General features: G+C 31.3%; 1 protein-coding gene across 2 annotated transcripts; it reads left to right on the forward strand.

The window, feature by feature from the left end:
* Positions 1-12: 12 nt before the first annotated feature.
* On the forward strand, positions 13-12,227 carry LOC143072638 (mRNA export factor-like). 2 transcript variants are annotated; one of them, XM_076247683.1, is made up of 11 exons: positions 13-132; positions 4,147-4,239; positions 4,794-4,892; positions 5,921-6,013; positions 6,611-6,697; positions 8,046-8,132; positions 8,692-8,763; positions 9,985-10,092; positions 10,564-10,743; positions 11,116-11,310; positions 12,000-12,227. In XM_076247683.1, the coding sequence occupies exons 2-11, from the start codon at positions 4,171-4,173 to the stop codon at positions 12,087-12,089; spliced, it is 1,080 nt and encodes a 359-aa protein (XP_076103798.1). In that variant the 5' UTR covers positions 13-132; positions 4,147-4,170; the 3' UTR covers positions 12,090-12,227. The 2 variants fall into 2 exon arrangements, with proteins under 2 accessions (XP_076103798.1, XP_076103806.1); XM_076247691.1 differs by lacking the exon at positions 13-132 and adding an exon at positions 144-250.
* Positions 12,228-21,176: the final 8,949 nt, after the last annotated feature.

Consider the following 21,176-nt stretch of genomic DNA (forward strand, 5'->3'; position numbering starts at 1 on the left):
AAGCGAGGAGGCGCAGTATGCAATTTGGTCTAGATACAATGCCTAATTGATCGGAATTGGTTTCAGATACCGTATTGTTTCAGCAAGTATAGTACTTCCGGTAAAAAATGACTTCCTGTGAGGAAAAAATTGGTACGAAATTTTGAACAGATCGACCAAAATTCAAAGAAAACATTAGTGTCTTTTCGTTTTGTCATAAAACTCAATTGCATTGCTATGGTGGTCAAGTGATTTCAATGACATACATTCCGTAAACAAACCCTTTTACCTTTATTTCTCAAACTGTGTCTCAACTTTCATTTTCATTGCACCATAACTTCAACTCAAGCACATGTGAAAGTAAACAAAAAATAGTGTTAAATGGAAAATTTTAAAGCCAAGATAATATAATTATATTAGTGAATTTCTTCCTTGATATATTTTTATATCTGGTCATCTTAAAAACAGACAGACTGAATATGAAACGTCTAACAATCGCATAATTTCTAAAAATAACACGATACTGATAGCAAAGTAACTCATATGTAAATGTGAGGCATTTACAAGCACAAACCATTGGCAACAAATACATCTCTATTTTTACTGAGTCAAACTCATAATCATGAAGAGCGTTTCAAAAGTAGTTTGCCTCTTATTGTCACTTTCAGACCCTCCGAAACATTTTCTCTATTCCATGTACTCGTGTAAGCAATCACCTGTCTAGAGCAGTTAGCAGTCTGCTTACTTTCAAAGAAATTGTCATTTCACTTTTAACATAACAACGGTCATTTGAATATTTTTAACTGCTAAAAATAATCATGATTTTGTCTGGGTGCAGATTTTCTTGGTGTTGGTTGTTTTCAGCTGTTTTATGCCGGTACCTCGAATGACCGAATAACACTTGTAATTTTAATATAAGCACATATTGGTGACTTTTAAACATTGATTATTAAATAATAGTATATTATCGATGAATTTTATAACTGATAAATGATTTACAGAAAGAAGATAAGTTTGAAAAAAACTTTTTAAATTTAGCGTGTACATCCCATATGATGACCACGAAAATCACAATGGCCGCCATGTTCGATTTACACGCTAAATTTAAAATGATCTTTATGAACTTATCTGCTTTCTGTAAATCATTTTAAGTTATGAAATAAATCATGTACATCGATAATATATTATTATTTAATAATCAATGTTTAAAAGTTACCAATATGTGCTAATATTAAAAGTTAAAATGTTATTCGGTCATTACAAGTGTTATTCAGATAATAACAGTGTTATTCGGTCATTCGTGTTACCCGTTTTATGCTCTTTGGTCAATTTGTTGTCTCTTTGACACATTTCCCATTTCCATTCTCAATTTTATGTCAATATTGTAGTCATCTTAGCAGCAAGTGGTGTCAAAATTGTAATTTTTTTGGATCCTCATTTCAAGGGTTACCTCTCTTGAGCATGTGGAGCTGTCGCTTTTAATTCTTCTTAAGAGTAACTGCTTAATACAGGTCTGACTATTCAAAAATGCATATATGTCAGTGTTCTTCCCATGCCCATCAACCCCAAGGGACCCATAGTTCCATAACTTTGGAATGTTGTCCTATCAGTCTTCACAAGTTCCTATGTTCCTTTTCAGTGGAGCTATAATTTTTGGCAAAAGAAATTGCTTATCAGTGAAATTGTATCAGACTAGTTGAATCTTATCTGTGTACATGTAGTATAAATTTCCAGATGAAATTTAACCACTACCATGATTGTTTACAGCACACAATCAATTTACATTTTGGAAATTATTTGTATGTACATTGTACATGTAAATGTACCATGTGTACTTGAAAATATTTTGGTACTTTGTGATGTGTTGTACATGTGGATTTTATAGGTTAATTGTGGCCAGTAATACATCAAAATAAAACTAACTCTTAGTTTCCATTGTCCTTTTATGTCTACTGGTCAATTGATAATCAGATGAACATCATAACATTTTGCATGTAGTACCACAAACATAACACAAAACTTTCCTTACAGCTGCAATCTGGTCAGATATATAACATTCATTTTTTATCTCACCTAGCCCTAAGGGCCAAGTGAGCTTTTCTCATCACTTGACGTCATTCGTCCGTCGTCGACCATCGTCGTCGTCCGTCGTCGTTAACTTTTACAAAAGTCTTCTCCTCTGAAACTACTTGGCCACAATCATCATTGGAGTATCTTATTTAAAAAATGTGTCCAGCGACCAGGCCAACCAACCAAGATGGCCACCATGGCTAAAAATAGAACATAGGGGTAAAATGTAGATTTTGGCTTATTACTCTGAAACCAAAGCATTTAGAGCAAATCTGACTGGGATAAAATTGTTTATCAAGTTAAGATTTATCTGCCCTGAAATTTTCAGATGAATCGGACAACGGGTTGTTGGGTTGCTGCCCCTGAATTGGTAATTTAAGGAATTTTTGCCGTTTTTGGTTATTATCTTGAATACTGTTATAGATAGAGATAAACTGTAAACAGCAATAATGTTCAGCAAAGTAAGATCTACAAATAAATCAAATGACCAAAATGGTCACTTGACCCCTTAAGGAGCTATTGCCCTTTTTTCGTAATTTTTTTGTAATCTTTTACAAAAATCTTCTCTGAAACTACTGGGCCAAATCTAACCAAACTTGGCCACAATTATCATTGGATTATCTAGTTTAAAAAATGTGTCTGGTGACCTGGCCAACCAACCAAGATGGCCACCACGGGTAAAAATAGAACATAGGGGGTAAAATGTAGATTTTAGCTTATAACTCTGAAACCAAAGCATTTAGAGCAAGTCTGACAAAGTTAAATTGTTTATCAAGTAAAGATCTATCTGCCCTGAAATTTTCAGATGAATTGGGCTACAGGTTGTTGGGTTGCTGCCCCCCAATTGGTAATTTTTAAAGAAATATTGCCGTTTTTGGTTATTATCTTGAATACTACATGTATGATAGAGATAAACTGTAAACAGCAATAATGTTCAGCAAAGTAAGATCTACAAATAAGTCAACATGACCAAAATGTTGAACCTTAAGGATAAATGGCCCTTTATAGTCACTTTTAACAATTTTCATTAATTTGGTAAATTTTTGTAAATTTTTTCAAAATATTTTCCTCTGTAACTAAAGGTCCAAGTTTATTATAGATAGAGAAAATTGTAAGTAGCAAGAATGTTCAGTAAAATAAGATCTACAAACACATCACCATCATCAAAACACAATTTTGTCATGAATCCATCTGTGTCCTTTGTTTAATACATGTATGCACATAGACCAAGGTGAGCGACACAGGCTCTTTAGGTAGCACAATACAAAGATTTTTATACCTCAAATTCCCCTCTCTTAAACTGCTGTAACTTTCTTAATAATGCATGGATATTTATAAAAGTGGTATGTATGCCCCTAGTTTTTATTTCGAAGATTGTTCACCAAAAATTGAATTTAGATTTATTCAGTTATATTTTCTAGTTTTAACAGAAATTCATATTAACACATACTTAAATGAGTTGTTACAAAATTGTGGTAGCATACATCTTTTTAAGTTTTTAGAGAACTTGTCATTTCACAAATAGTTCCATTTGAGTAATTCTCCCTCATAATACTGATTTTCTAGTGTAAAATTTTATTTGTTTGTATGTGCAATTATGCATTACAGAATACACTATACTTGGAAGAGCACATACTCAAGAAAATGCAGTCTTAAATATACTTGTATCCTTCTTCCATGTCTACCCTACTAAAAAGTACTAATTGTCAGAATTAAGAAATTTTTATATGTATGGTAGCCATATAACATGTATAAAACTTAGATCCGACAGTTCTTTTGTTTATAACATAACAAAAACAACTGTCCACATAAACATGATAAGTTAGACAATACATATAATGACAAGCTATAAAACTCTTCAAAATTTACATTTTATGGGGCAACTACGATTGTAGAAAATTAAAAAAAAACATTTTTATCAGTGTTATTCAGGGAAAATTACCAGGACGCAACTAAAAAAGGAATGTAAATGTACATAATGGTATAAATGGTGGTGAGACAATTTGTTTGGGACAATATTATGCTATAAGCAATTAACTTTCCAATCAAAGGATTTTAACAGACAACTATATAAAAATAAAATTTTAATAATTTTAGTGTAATCAGATAATTTAAAGAAAGATGTTTGGTTCAACCTCAGCATTCAGCACCACAGCAAGTACCAACACTAATGCAATGAAAGATGTGGAGGTATGGTTATACATATATACAAAGGCATCAAATGAAGTTACAAAACACACTTACTAATCATCTTTATCATTCCATTGAATTATGTGCTGGAAAATAGTGGAAAAGAACATACTGTGTTTACACTAATTATGCTTATAATCACTTAAAGGTCTTACCAGAAACATAAAAAACCTCAGAGGGAGTATAGATGTACACAAATACAAAGTTGTTTGTATTCACAGGAATCATCAATGAAAGAATATAGTACACTGTAGTAGGGATGGATTTTGCAAATCAAATATTTTGGAAATCCAAGTTTTTTTGAAACCACGAAATTTGGTAACCTGGGCGTCACAATATGAAGTTTTTGTTGAGTGGGTGCAGCAAACTAGTGAAAACAGGCTTCATATTGTGTAGAACAATACAATATCAATATTCAGACAATCTGACAATGGATACACTTCAAGACCTAACTTCCTAAGCTACATAAATGTTTACATATGATATTGGACTTTGCCTATAAAGTTTTTGTTATTATGGCATTGAACAATTTTCTTTGATTATCTTGTTGACAGGTTCAGAGTCCTCCAGATGACAGTGTGAGCTGTATCAAGTTCTCTCCAACATCAACAGGTACATCCAGTTTTCTCATTGCTGGGAGTTGGGATAATAATGTAAGTTTATTGATTCACATGATTCTATTGCAGGCTCTAAATGATGGACATTATTGTACTTATAATACAGGTTACATATAATCGTATTATTGTGTACATACATGTAGAGGCTTTGTCATACTCATAATCAAAGTTCCTTTGTCAACATGATTTAGTTCTTTATTGTTCCCTGCACAATGCATGACGGGGGACAAAGAAAGGCAAGGCTACCGTCTGTCTGTGTCTATGTCTGTTCTTATCAACACTCATGTATTCTATTTATGCCAGTTTTTACAAAATTTATATCATACGAGGTTTATTATCAGCAATGTCTAGGACGAGTTAAAAAAATCAGTTACGATCAATTATTTTTAAAAGATTTATGCCCCTTTGAAACTTTAATTATTTTTGGAAAATTGAATTGTTAGCATTCTCATGTGTACAATTCTTGTCAGAGTTTTCTAAAACTTTAATCATAGGTTTACCTCAGGGATATCTTTGGAAAGTTTCAAAATCAGTGTCATTCAAAAAAAAATTAAGAGTTATGTCCCTTGGAAATATTAACTATATGGAAAATTATGTACAATTCTTGCTAGATTTTAATGAAATTTATATTAAAGGATTATATCATCAATGAATTTGATTAGTTTCATTATTTTTTAAAGAGTTACACTCCTTGTAAATATTGATAATTCTGAAAATTGCATTATCAGCGCTCTCATAAATATAATTCTTGCTAGAATGTCTTTCGATAATAAGTTCTAATCAAATATTTGTTTGAGGTTGCTCTATTCATATTGTTGTTTAATCTCAATTATGAAAACCCAATCCAGACCCTTTTATATAACCTATATAATGTTCCACTCTAGAAATTTCAAGTGTGAGCCTTATTGATTAATTCAAAGTCCCATTTTATTTGCATTTAGTTTAATAGTCGTATAAGAAAATTTCTAAGTTTGCTATATTTATATTATGTGTGCTCTGTACATGTAGAACCCTTAATTACGTAATGTATCTTACATATAAAGCATCTTCTCATGATACTTCAGGTCAGATGTTGGGAAGTAACACAACAAGGACAGACAATACCTAAAGCTCAACAGACACATACAGGTCCTGTCTTAGACTGTGACTGGAGTGAGGTAAGTAGACAAATGATTTGAGACTCAGGGATCTATGAACTAGAACACCTGTTGTGTGATTAACTTAACACATGAGTTTTTGGATTGCTGAAATAAACTGTAAAGTTTTTTGGCAAAAATCAAACCATGAATTGCTACAAAATTCACATTTTCCATTAAATGCAATCTTTCAATAAATTTAAGTTCTGTGAATCAGGCTTCTTCATTTTATTAGTACAAAATGGCATGTCTATCATCCAGTTTCTTTTAACTGTTTGATATTAGTGCACTTTGAAATATTGATAGACACTTGCCTTGATAAAGAATGCTACACCTTTAAGTAAGGGTGAAAATGGAACAAGTTTCAGTACTTTAACAATTATACACAATCCATCCTATCAGACACCTATTCAGCAATTTAAATTTCTAAATATCACTTCTGAGTACAAACAATGTGTTAATATCTCAATTTTCTTTTCTTTTTTTAATTCTTTGATTGATATGATTTTGCATTTGTGTCATTTTAAAACTATAAACTTTAAAAATCCTATATCATTAAAAGACTTTTAGAATTCATTTTGTTGTAAGTTGTTAACACTTATGTTATATATTTTACAGGATGGAACAAAAGTGTTTACTGCATCTGTTGATAAAACAGTCAAAATGTGGGACTTAAACAGTAACCAGGCTGTACAAGTAGCACAGGTAATTGATTTCTATATATATATCTATCACATTATGTTCATACTGTGTAACCTGCCTAATCTGACAACTGAGTATTCCAACATCATGCTTTAACTGACACATTTTCATGGTCCCAAAATATGCCTTTCTTTGCAGAAAAAACCTGAGAATTCCCAACATCTTGCTCAATCTGATATTTTTTCAGGTCCCCCAGTGTGTTGGATAACACAGATTACACTGTATTATGATATACAAATGTATCATTGCCAAATGCCTGTGTGTCTAGCTCAAAACATCTCACACACACTAACTAAAGTATACCCAACTTTTATGTCCTTTGGGCTCTAGTGGAGAGTTGTTGCATAGTCAATCATACTATATCGTATCTTTGAAATAATGGGATTTACTCAGAATTTCCAAATGAATAAAAATGGCTGTTAGTTTTAATCTTTGAAAAAGTAGCTTTTTTTAAAAAGTGTTGCCGTCATCAACTTTAGTTACCATGATGTTCCAGTGTTGTGTGACTTCAATTATCAAAAACTAGGCAGTTTTTACCTGTCTCAATATAATTCAAGTTTACTTTCACAAATCCTTAGCCAATTATTACACACTATTTTGTTCTTTTAATAACTCAGTATTCATTGAACTCTCACTGATTTGTGGACAAGCACATCACACATTCCTCACACACATTCCACACACACCTGTTTACTTGAGGTAAAATGTAGGCTACTGTAAGTGGTTAGATGATTTAACCAAGTTCATATGACTTAGTTATAGTATAATGTCATAAATATCAAATCAAAAATTTAAAGAGCAAACACAAATGTGACATAGTTATTGTGAGTAATCAGAAACTTATATGTACATATATGTATGCCAGTAGCATGTTTATTTATTGATCATTCTGGGTACACATTATAAATTGCACTGTGTGTCATATGAAATTAAGGAAATGTGGTATGAAGATTACCAATGAGAAAATCTCGACCTGTGTTCAAATGATGAAGATTTCAGCAATTATATCTATGTTACTTTACAGCCTTCAACAATGAGGAGAAAAAACTCAAACTGTATAGTCAGCTATAAAAGGTGCAGACATGAAAAATATGAAACAATTCAAATGAGAAAACAAACTAAATAATACACTAGAATTTATTAAAAAAACAAACAAATATGACAGGCACTATAAACCAGTGGCAATGTAGAACATGTTTGTGAACATTACAGCATCCCATATCCTAGGATGTTTCACGTAGTACTTACAGTATGTCGAGATTTTTAGGGATCAAAGGCACTATTGAAAAAAATACTTATCAACTCACTAGAATTGATTTATACGTGCGAACAATAACAATATTTTTTTCAGCATGATGCACCTATAAAGACAGTCCATTGGATAAAGGCACCAAATTACTCCTGTATAATGACTGGTGGATGGGACAAATTACTTAAAGTAAGAAAATATATTTATGACAATTCAAGACAATACCATAACCACGGACAAATCTGGTTCAGAAACATGCACTGAATACTTTGATACAAAATCTATTAAATAAAGTTCTAATCAATTAGTAAAAGGAATGAAAAATAAGGAAACTTATTCGATGTGCAAATTCTTATCTGATGTACACACTAGAGAAAGATGTATAAATATATGTATGATGGTAATTAGTTAAAGTACCTGAAATGCTATTCATTTTTGGGATGATACATGTAAAAACAGTTTTGAACATATTATCTTGCATTGGGCCAAATTTGTTATACATCTTGCAAGTTAGGAATCTGTCTGTCCATGTGCTTTGTAAGCACCACTTGTAAGGAAAATATGCTTAAAATCAAAGGCATGGAATACCAAAAAAAATACGAACATTAAAGCATAAGCATATGAAGCATAATAACAGATTGTAAAAACACAAACCCAATAGTTGTGAAATTTTCTATTCATCATTCAAATATTAAAGCTCAATTAAATCTTGTGTTTGTATTAACTTTAACATATTTTGTTTGTGTAGTTTTGGGACACAAGATCACCTACACCCATGGACACAATACAGTTACCTGAGAGATGTTACTGCGCTGATGTTGTAAGTTACACGAATTATTTAAGAAATTATATTTGCAATTTACAGAAAGTAAGAAAGTATTGTATCTTATCTAGATTATCAAGAATAAAATGAACACATCTACTATCTGTATTACCTTCAAAAATTCTGTCATGAAGTAGATTACATCAAATTATTTTTATGCTCTGATTTTCCAGTTTAATGTTATCACTTGATCAGCATGAATTCAGGATCATGATAAATGTAAATGGTCTTCAATCCAAGACATATCCTTTTACCAAGAAAACCTAAAGTATAACAAGTTCTGATGTCAAGATTTTTATTGGTTCATAAATGTTATTGTACATTTTTTTTTAATTTGACTCAAAGGGGATGTAGTGAATACATCAATAAAATAGCAAACAAACGAAAAAAACCTGAGATTTCATCCTCCCCAGGCCAAGGGTTTCGATCCACCCCCCTTCTCTCCCTTCTCTCCACCCTCAACAGATTAAGATAGAATTTCAGGGCACAAGGTAATGATATTCATTGGTTGCAGTCGAAACTTTCTGCATCGAATCAAAAAGTTCCTATAAAATGATCACATGTAAAAGTAGAAAAATTATGTAAACTATTGCCACGTGCTTATTGTGCAACAAGTCTTTACATCCCCAAAGTGACAATTTGGATGTTTTTAATCAACTAATAGAAGTTTCTGTGTATGTTTCTTGCACAAATGCATGAATGTCAACGTATATTTTTGTTTCCTGCTTCACCAAGTGTGTAGAGTCTAGACGCTACCATGTTTTTACCTCTAAATTGAAGAGTTCAAGTGCTACCATTGGTCAAGAATAATGTATTCGGAATGGGCGTGACTTTAATCTACCGATAGATGGCACAACATTGTTATGTTGGCTTAATCTGCCAAGGGTGGAGAGGAGGGGAGTAGATTGTTACCCTTGGCTAGCAAAGATGTCTTGATTTATTCAATACATATTACCATAATCAAATTCTCCAAATGACTAAAAACATATGTCCATTTATCAAGATAAAAAGGTTCACTGTGTCTTAGGTTGTCAAAATTCACTTGTAACAATATTCATTTATAAGATATTAGCTGTATAAACTGTCTACTAGAAAATTAAACTGCAGCTTGCTAATTAGTTCTAGCTGACAGTGTTAGATGTTTTGATTTAAGTTGATGTAAGTTTTTAGCTGTTGGATTTTATCTATTTAAAAGCAAGTTTATTATAACTGTTTCAGCGTTATCCAATGGCTGTGGTAGGAACAGCTGGCAGAGAACTCATTATATACCAGTTAGAGAATAGACCACAAGAGTTCAGCAGAATAGAATCACCATTGAAATTTCAGGTCAGTAACTAAAAACTAATTTAGTGATCCAAAAAATCTATGAAGCCAATATCTTTAATTCACAATTTACTCCAAATTTTGTATATAATAATATTTTATGTATTGTAAAATCTGCATCATACATATTTATCATTTGTTTGACTCTGATTTTAACTGACTAAGACAGACAGTTTTCCAGCTTCTTCAACCACTAAAATCTGGCCGCTATGATTTAGCCAATGGTGCAAAGGGGTGTTCAACACCTACAATCAATCAAGCAATCTTATATCATTCACACTACAAAAAAGATACATAATTTAACTCTCATATGGGAAAAAAATCTTTTCTAAAAAATAATAGATTTTGAGTTAAAAATTTTATTAGTACACACATTTAATTTAATTAGTTTTTGGTGTAAATTTTTTATGATTTGACGCTTAATGCAATCAGCCCTAACATAATTCAGAACAACTTAAATACTTTCTATTTCAGCATAGATGCATCAGTATATTCCTTGACAAGAAGATCAACTCACCGACAGGTTTTGCATTAGGAAGTATAGAAGGGAGAGTAGCAATACACTATGTCAACCCAACCAATCCTAAGGATAACTTTACGTTCAAATGTCACAGATCAAATGGAGCCACCAATGGCATGCAGGATATATATGCTGTAGGTTCAAAATTATAACTTTGAACATCAGAGTTAATGAAAGTAGCACTTTATAGATTCATGCCGTCTAAAACACTAATAGGATTTACCTTTATCAGTAATGCTCAAGGCTAAAAATTTGAAAGCCAAGGATTACAAATTAATTATCAAAAATTCATGAGAGAAACAGATTCTATTTCAGAATCTTATTTGATTATATATCTCACTACTTAAATTTGAAATATTTTATTATCACCAATTCCTAAATTAGAAAAAAAAATCATGTTTCTTTAATGGATTATTATTGTATCATTCTCGTTGTTGAGATCTATGAACATGACATGTATTCACTTTTTGAAATAGACTTAAATTTATATCATTGATTTCATTTAGGTAAATGACATATCATTCCACCCTATTCATGGTACCTTAGCAACAGTTGGTTCTGATTGTAAGTTTAGTTTCTGGGACAAAGATGCCAGAACTAAACTGAAGACATCAGAACTGTTTGATCAGCCAATAACAGCATGTAATTTCAACTCACAAGGAACTGTATTTGCATATGCAACTAGTTATGATTGGTCAAAGGTTTGTACAAATAAAATTTATTTATGTAAGAAAAATATTCTGTTCATATGTTTATTGTTCATTACTGTTTTATGAATTTAAAGTTCAACGAAATATTCTTATATGGGGAATCAATTAGTTATCAATGATGGAAGTATTCGTTCATTTTGGAATATTTTGCCAGCCATTTTAATGTTATACATGAACATTTCAGGATTGTTACTTGTGTCTTAAATAGGACCACTTCACGTTTAAATTTGTCAAAAGTTTGATCATGATCCTCTGATTTTGTGGCTTGAAATTCTGATCTGATATGCATTATTCACATGTTAAAAAAGTGACAGACTCTTAACAGAACAGTGAAAACAATAAGTTAAGTTTTGACTAGGGATTTGCCAAAAAATATAATTTATGATTTAGAAATTTACAGATGCCACATAATTTCTGTATGGAATGTTGTCACCTTTGAAATGGTATGACTTTGACTTCAGTTGACAGTATTGCCTTACTTACTGCATATGAGGTTTATAAGTCACCATGAAATATCAATTCATTCATGTTGGACCTTTGTGGCTATTTCATCATCGATCATCACAATTTGAAATACATTCAGGGTGTCTTTAGCTAAGGGAACTGCATTAAATAAAATATTTTACATTGCAGTTTTTGTTTTCGCATACTCACATTAACATTAAGCTATTCAATTTCAGGGCCATGAAGGATTTGATCCACAGAAGAAACCACACATTTTCTTACGATCCTGTTTTGATGAACTGAAACCTAGTATGAAGAAGTCATAAACATAACTGGTTATATCCAAGAAAATCGTTGGGTGTGGAAGTCAGAACTTTATGTTTAATACAAGACATGCCAGATTGAGTCATATTTGTTTATTATACATCTATAATGACTTGTCAGTGATAAAATGTTGTATTGTTTGAGTGATTGTCTTTCAAGTCTTGTTTTTCATAAGAACTGTACTAAAGATAGAAAAAGTCATTCAAAGAGGTTTTTGGACTAAACATAGATAGCACACGTATTTTGCTCTTGTTCGTTTTCTCATAGAATGAACTTAAGTATATTTCCTGGAAATATCCCTACAAAATGTTTATCATTAGTCATTAATTGTGAAATATTAAAAATGCCTCCACTAAAAGTTATAAAACTTCAATGCTTATTAACACCCAACACAGATGTAGTTCTAATTTTGATTGGGTGGTGCCACTTTAAATGGTCTCGAGTAAAGTTCTTTTGCAAATGGAAAAATTGCTTAATTTGCTGTTTCAGCACTCTATTTCTAGTTTGCCTCAACTAAATGTTATGAAACTTTTACACAATGCTTAATAATTCCAAGCACTGATTAAGTTCAAATTCTGATTGCTTCACTATAGTCATTCATAAGTTGTGTTCCTTTTTTAAATTGAAAAATTTAAATTGATAATAGATTTCTTTGGACATGATGCAGAATACCTTAACTGAAAAATTCTTATTGTGTTAATTTTGCATCATTGTCATTACATAGTTAATTTTAAACATAATATAGTTTTTGATAGACTCTCTTACAAAAATAATGATTTATAGTTATACAAATCTACTAAACATGCATTTAGTCACTTCCATTAATTAATTTTAAGAATTTGTAAAAAGTATTTGGTCAATCATTTTAAGATTTTTTCATGAATTGATGTTGAAAAATACAATAATAGCAAAATTTTACATTTGAATGAAAATGTATATTGTTGACAATATGATTGTTTTTTAAAAGAGATTATGTTGTCAAATTCATTTTGAAACAGCTTTGCTGATGATGCACTGATAAATAGCAATATAACATCTGTATCTTGAATAAATGGTTAAGTCCATATATTGTTGTATTGTTTTGTAGTTTTTGCCATTAAGGAGGCTCGAGTGTACCAAAAAATCAGCAAAAATTGAAACGTTTGTTTTTTTTATTACAAATTTTATATATTACACTATTAGTTGTTATTAAATGATATGGTTCAAAAATCAAATCCCAAAAAAATTAATTCGTTTTGGCCCCAGATGAGTTTTAAAATGTTTATATCATTGAAAAAGCTCCAAATTGTCTGCCTTTGGTGAAAAAATGCCATTTTTTTGCATAAAAATTGAAATAACTTTTTTAACTCATCGATGACCTATATTTTTCATTATATTTTTCAAATGAACTGTACTTGAACTTATAGTATTGTAAAATTTAAGCATTTTCTGTAATTTAATTCTTTTTTTTTTCTCAATTTTTCCTTTTTTTCTCCAATAGTTCAAATAGAAAAAAATTACCTTAACCGAAATGCATGCTTATTTCAAAGGCAGATTGTGAGATTAAATGAACAGTGACCCTATATTTTTACTAAATTTTTCTTTTAAGGTGGTACCTAACACTTTCACTAAAATTAATTTGGCTTGTTTAATTTAAATAAAATTTTGACAAAGTATTTACTTTGACCCTTTAACAAAAATATAAAAATTTCAAAAATTTTGAACCAACCGTTTTGTAAGAAAAAATACACTGGCTATATAGCAGTTTGACAAGCACCAATTTTGATCATTAAAGGGAAAATTCACGATTTTTTACTTATGGTTTAAATATGTTCATTATGACATAATGTATATATTCACAAAGTTTTATCGCTATATGTGCAGTAATAAAGGAGAAATTCAATAATTAATGAAAAAATATCAACTACTTCCTGTAGGTCGTGACGTTTTCTCCTGATTTTTGCATGCCGGGATTTAAAATACAATCATTAAAAGTCTTGGTTTTTAATCATATTTTAACGTAATCGTAAGCGCGCCGATGACTTATGCTTTATCTAATAACCATCCGATAATAAGAAGATAAAAGGCACAGACGTTCAATTGTACTCATTCGTGAGATAAATTATCTATGTTAAACGTATATATTCGAATTATTTTTGTAGACAACACAAAAAGTTATAAATTTATTTTTAATAAATGCATTTTCGGACTGATAAGGTGAACAAATTAAAGTACAATAATCTGTAAAGACAATATGTTGGTGTACTATTATTGACCTTTTACTATCTCTGCTATGGCTAGGTTTATACGATGTGTGTATTCACGGTTCTGTGGCAATACTCGTAGATGGCTTGTTGAAAGGTAAATTGTTATTTGCACTTCGGTATTTAACCACGCCTCTAGGGCACACCTTGCCAGGTGTGACTGTCTATTCGGATCAGTGGTAGCATTTAATACACACATTAAAAATACATATTGAAGTTGGTGACAAATAAAAATTGGTCGCCGTGGAATTATTTAATTATATTTGGTGCTATTATTTATTTGAATTCAAATAAGTTAATTTACTAAGAAATACACAATTTTCGGTTAAAGACGGAAAACTTAATTCATATGTCAGAATGAAATGATATACAAGTCTTGTCCTTGATTTATGTCTCATAAAAAAGGGGACTTAGAAATTAGAAATAGCTTTACTAAATCATTTTTATTTGTCTTTATTAGGCGAAAAAATGTACGAGAACACTTACATTTAGACTTTTGAAAGCCATGTATTAATCAATATATGAAATTATCTGAAGATAACTCTACCGAAGCGGAATATAATATGTACGAATAAAGAAAAAAATATTTTTTTGTAATGGAATCGAAAAATTACGAATAGATATTCTTTTCAAGTGTGATAAACGTCAACCAAATTTATTCATAACGGGGAACGTCCTTATTAAAATCTGAGACAACTATAATAATCGTCGTCTCCCAACGTATATATATACTTAAATAACTATTTGATCAACAATGTTTAAAATTAAAAGACAACGAATTTAATGTTATCTTTCCCTATTTTTGAATGTTATTATAAGTCTGTTCAACTTGCAAGAATACCCCTAAAGCGGACAAATATCCGACAAGCAGTTTATTCTTTAAATTGCTGTCATTGAATATCAAGAAAGAAAATAAATCCCAAAATTGATACTCAATAGTTTTCCTAGAAAATATTCACATTCCTTGGGGATTATTAGTGTACGTCCAGTTGCATATATTTTACATGAATGTTGGAACAATTGTGAAGATGACGAATTTCGTCCTTTATTCGAGAACAATTTAATTGATATATAAATCTGTGAGTTTACTATGTTCTTAACTTTTTTTCTTCTTCTTCTTTTGGTATACAATAGTCTATCGAATTCGTTGATTACATACTGTTGGCATACATGGACTAGTCTATTTACAAAACTTTTACCACAATTTACACAAAATGTATGTTTCTTTCTTATGTTCAATGTATACATGTATACATATTTTAAATTGCGCTACTGACTATAGTTCCGTAACTTTCTACCAGGCGTATGTATACACGAATCGTCGACAAGTGCGCACATTTTTTTAGATCAATAATTCTGGTATGTTCCAATCTGTCCTAAACTATTGACAACGAGTATATATTACATTTTCCAAAATTAACCCTTGGAAAAATATGTAAATAGATTTGTATTTCTTCAATTATTTTTTTTTGTATTTTTTTTTATAAATAATATTCTTTACACCAGAAATGTTATTTATAAACAAGCGTATGAGTTCAGTAATGACTAGTATATTATATCACTTTCGGACACGCAAGACAAAAATGTATATTATACATGCACCTGATAGTTCAAAATGGAAAGTTATAAGTAACGGTCGTGTACACTGATCAATACCTACAGAAGTGAAACGATGCATGAACTTGCAAGCCCGCCGGACAGGAAATCGATTGAATACCTGGACGTGTCACCCCTTCCAATACCTTTGGGAGCAATACCTTTAGCCATGCTGGTGATCAGATAAGGGAAGATCCGAATTTATTTAAATAAAGTTTATTACTTGAAAGAATTATGAACGAATTAGATTTTCGAAAACAATTTCCACGGAACACTTATTTATCATTTTATGATTTGAACTTTGACTTTTTAACTAATTACAATATTATCAGTTTAAAAATAACAGACTATATGGTTATTTAAAAAAATAAGACCATTTTCCGTATCAAGTTAGTCAGTCAGATAAAACAACCGTACGATTGACAAGATATCGACACGCAATTACGACTACATCGTTTACTGTAGTTTTGTTCCTTTGTGGTTTATTGACATATCGGGATTTTTCATCGGAGAAGGTGACAAGATGGCGGAGAGTAGAGAACTGATACTCAAAATTTAAAATCGATGGTGATCTCTTATTTAGCGGAATAAAACTTTAATATCTATAAATTTGAGCATTTTTATACAGAATGGACATAATATCATTTTTTTATTTTTTTGCGAAGTTTCCCTTTAAGAAGCTTAATATTCCCTTTACAACACAACGTAATTAAAACGTTTAGCGGACTTTACAGAGTTATCTCCCTGTAGTGTTAGGTACCACCTTAAGTATAGGATAAAGTTTATTTATAGAAAAAAATAGAGAAATCCTATATTTAAAAAAAAAGATTTTGACCCGCGAGTCCCCTTGACCCGCGAGTCCCCTTAAGTGGTTGTGATGCAAGTTAATGTTATCTGCTCTTTTGGTCCGGTTGTTGTCTCTTTGACAGATTCCCCATTTCCATTCTCAATTTTATGATTATTTATTCATTGTTTTGAATTACTCTCCAAGTTATTCTTTTATATCTAGGTTCAGAATCTTGAATTTTGAGCAAAACTGTGATAAATCATAGAGAGATTGTATTATTTCAGCGTCTTGGATAATGAAGATAAATACAAATGTTGGAGTCCTTGTCCTAGATTTTTTGTTTTGGAAAAATGAAATCTTGCTTGGGTCCTGTTTGGCTGTTAAAAGCACAGAAGTTTAAAGGGGCTCAAGTATTGTTAAAAATTACGAATTTTATATAAAAAAAACCAACTTTTACTGCTTTTTAAAACTCTATAAGTTGGCGTGTCTTTGGTGTCCTTCCTTGTTTTTGATGAGGCAAGATCATAACAGTCGTATTGGATTGGTTTAGTATGACATCTATTTTACTGAACTAGTACACATTTTTATAAAGGGGACATCTGAGGCCCACCTCTGGGTGCTGAATTTTCTCTCTGCATTGAAAACCCATTAGTGGCCTTCTACTGTTATCTTCTCTTTGGTCGGGTTGTTGACTCTTTGACATATTCCCCATTTCCATTCTCAATTTTATACTGGATATACGGTTTGAGACTTGGCTTCAATGACTCAATCAAATGATTTTGAGAGACAAGTTAACACAAAGACAATCTGGCTTGTCTACAAAAATACAACATATATCTTCCAACTAGACAGCTTGCACAATTATTTAACATAACTTAGTCTGCCTTATGATCAAGTTAATGTAATTTTCAAATTGAGTACACACTCAAAATCGTAAAACGTGCTTCACCTGCTGTTAGCCATCTTGGATAACAAATAAGCTACAAAGAGACACTTGGTCAGCATCTCAAAACAAACATTCATACCATGTTTGGTTTAAATCCATTAAGGGGTTTTGTAGAGGAAGTCATTTGTATATATTTCCGAAAGGGGCCTTTATTAAACTAAGTCCCCTGTTGGTAGCCATCTTGATGGATGGATTAGCTACAAAGTAACAACACTTGGTCAGCACCTCTTTAAAAAAAATCGTGCAATGTTTAATTTTATTTCATTAAGTGGTTCTCTAAAAGAAAACATGTGTACTTATTTCCCATAGTATACTATGTTAAACTATGTCCTTGCTGGCGACCATCTTGATGATGGATTAGGTACAAAGAACAACACTTGACCTCATTAGAAACAATCGTGCCATGTTTGGTTTCACTCCATTCAGTGGTTCTCTAAAAGAAACCATTTGTATATATTTTCCATATGACCCTCTCTGGTGGGCATCTTGGATGATGAATCGGCAACTAAGTAGCCACTTGGTCAGCACATCATATGGAACAAAAAGATGATTTCAGCTTTCCAATTGTGAACTTTCCATTTCTAAGTAGCAACATTCCAGCAGCACCTGCATACGGGGTATATATTTCCCAATTGATACGATATTCCCGTGCTTGTATTTCCTATCATGATTTTCTTGATAGAGGGTTGCTGCATATAAGGAAGCTATTAAACCAAGAGTTCCAAATGGTGAAGTTGAAATTATGCCGGATTTGTTATAACATGAGCAACTCGACGGGTGCCACATGTCGAGCAGAATCTGCTTACCCTTCCGGATCACATGAGATCACCCCTAGTTTTTGGTGGGGTTTGTGTTGCTTAGTCTTTAGTTTTCTATGTTGTGTCATGTGTACTATTGTTTGTCTTTTTCATTTTTATACGCCCGTCAAAATTTTGACGGGACGTATTATGGTATACAAATGTCCGGTGTCCGTCCGTCCGTCCGTCTGTCTGTCTGTTTGTCCATCTGTCTGTCCGGCGTAAACATGTCGCACCATAACTTGAGAACGACTTATCCAAATTTCATGAAACTTAACATAGTTGTTTCTCATGATGGTCAAATGATCTGTATACTTTTTGGTGAAAATAAGATTAAAACTTTTTGAGTTACGGCACTTTGTTACCAAAACAGGGGTGTGTTTTTTTCATATGTCGCACCGTATCTCAAAAACGATTCTTGATTATGGCTTAAAACTTTAAACACTTCTTAGTTATATTAATCTTAAAATCTGTATACTTTTTGGTGATGATTCAAAATTTTATTTTTGAGTTATTGAGTATTTTGTAAAAAAGGGGGAGGGTTTTTTTACATGTCGCACCATATCTCAAAAACGATTTATGATTATTGTTTAAAACTTTACACATGTCTTTGTTATATTAATCTTAAGATCTGTATACTTTTTGGTGATGATTCAAAATTTCATTTTTGAGTTATTGAGTATTTTGTAAAAAAGGGGGAGGTTTTTTTTACATGTTGTGCAGTATCTCAAAAACAATTTATGATAATTGCTTAAAACTTTACACACTTCTTTGTTATATTAATCTAAAGATCTGTATACTTTTTGGTGATGATTCAAAACTTTATTTTGGAGTTATTGAGTATTTTGTTAAACAGGGGAGGGTTTTTTTACATGTCGCGCCGTATCTCATAAATAATTTATGATAATGGCTTAAAACTTTACACACTTCTTTGTTATATTAATCTAAAGATCTGTATACTTTTTGGTTTTGATTCAAAATTTTATTTTAGTGATATTTAGGTTTTTTTTTACAAAAAAACAGGGTTTCACATGTCCCGCCGTGTCTCAAAAACAATATATGGTTATTGCTTAAAACTTTCTAAGAAACTATTTATGATTATTGCATCAAACTTCCACACAAGACGTCGGGCGTATCATGCGCTCATGGCGCAGCTGTTTATTAGCCATGGCGTTGTCAGTTTATTTTCGATTTATGAGTTTGACTGTCCCTCTGGTATCTCTCGTCCCTCTTTCATGCCATGTATCGGTTCTTTTAAAGAAGATATTTGTATGCATTGTCCATAAGGTCCTTTGTTAAACAAAGTCCTTCTCTGGCGCTTATCTTGATCCTCTTAAAGAAGCATTTGTATGTATTTCCCATAGGGTCAAAACCTTCAGACCAGGTGAGCTAAAAAGGAAGATGTGGTATGACTCAATGAGACAACTCTTCACAAGTGGCCATATGACAAAGAAAATAACAACTATAGGTCACCGTATAGCCTTAGTTGACTTGTAAAATGTAACAAGAAAGTTAATTCAATACAAAAGAAAACATGGTGACGACTAAAGGGCACTAAATATTTTATCAGGTTTGTTGTACCTTTGACATTTTAACACATTTTATTATCCTACAAAGTAACTGATTTGTATTGCAAGAAGTAAAAGGGCTGGGTATTTCTTAGTATAGTTACTGATAATGTAATAGTCCTACTAATTTGAAGAAGGTTTACAAAGGCAATGAAATATTAAGAATTTCTGAACATCAAATATGAATTTGCTATTTACCTTTTTAGCTCACCTAACCCAACATTATAGCCATCACTTTGCTCCATTTGTTGTCGTTTTGGTCGTTAACTTTTTCAAAGATCTTCTTTAAAACTAATGAACTAATTTCAATCAATCGTCGTTTTGGTCGTTAACTTTTTCAAAGATCTTCTAAAAAACTAATGACCTATAGTATTTCAATCAATCGTCGTTTTGGTCGTTAACTTTTTCAAAATCTTCTTCAACCAAACTTGGAATGAATGATCCTTATTGTAACTTTTATTAACAAGAGTGTGTCCCCAGTATACGGATGCCTCATTCGCACTATAATTATTTATGTTCAGTTGACCGTTAATTTGGGTAAAAACTCTAATTTGACATTAAAATTACAAAGATTATATGGTCCGTGTAACACTTATCAATTCAAAGTTTTAAAACGTTTTGAAATTTTAGAATTTTGGAATTTTGATCAAAGTTTTAAAATATCAAAATTTCAAATTGTGTAAAAGTTTTGAAATTTTGAAATTTTAACCAAATTATTAAAATATTAAAATTCTAAATATCGTTTTTAAATTTGATAGTTTAGAAATTTGATCAAACTTTTAAAATACTAAACCTAACGTGGAATTTTGATTATTTCACTTTTTGAATGTTTGGTTTTTTAATCTTTTGATTAAAATATCAAAAATAGAAAAGGGGCAAAAAGAGGGGTACCTGTAAACTGAGAAACGAAATAAAAGTGAAACGAAACGAAACAGAATGAAATGAAAACATGCTGATACATAAAAGTTAATGTATAGAATAAAACCACAGGTACGGACAGTTCTATGAGGTGAAAAATAGGATGACAAAATAAATATTTCTCAAAAAAAGATAATTCATTTTGAACCAAGACACACGGCTCTGATAATGGCCATTTTACATGATGATTTACCCAGCACCCATATTTTAGGAGTAACAGTAAAAACTGATTAA

The sequence above is a fragment of the Mytilus galloprovincialis genome, chromosome 1 (assembly GCF_965363235.1).
Source record: "Mytilus galloprovincialis chromosome 1, xbMytGall1.hap1.1, whole genome shotgun sequence".
Taxonomy (NCBI): Eukaryota; Metazoa; Mollusca; class Bivalvia; order Mytilida; family Mytilidae; genus Mytilus; species Mytilus galloprovincialis.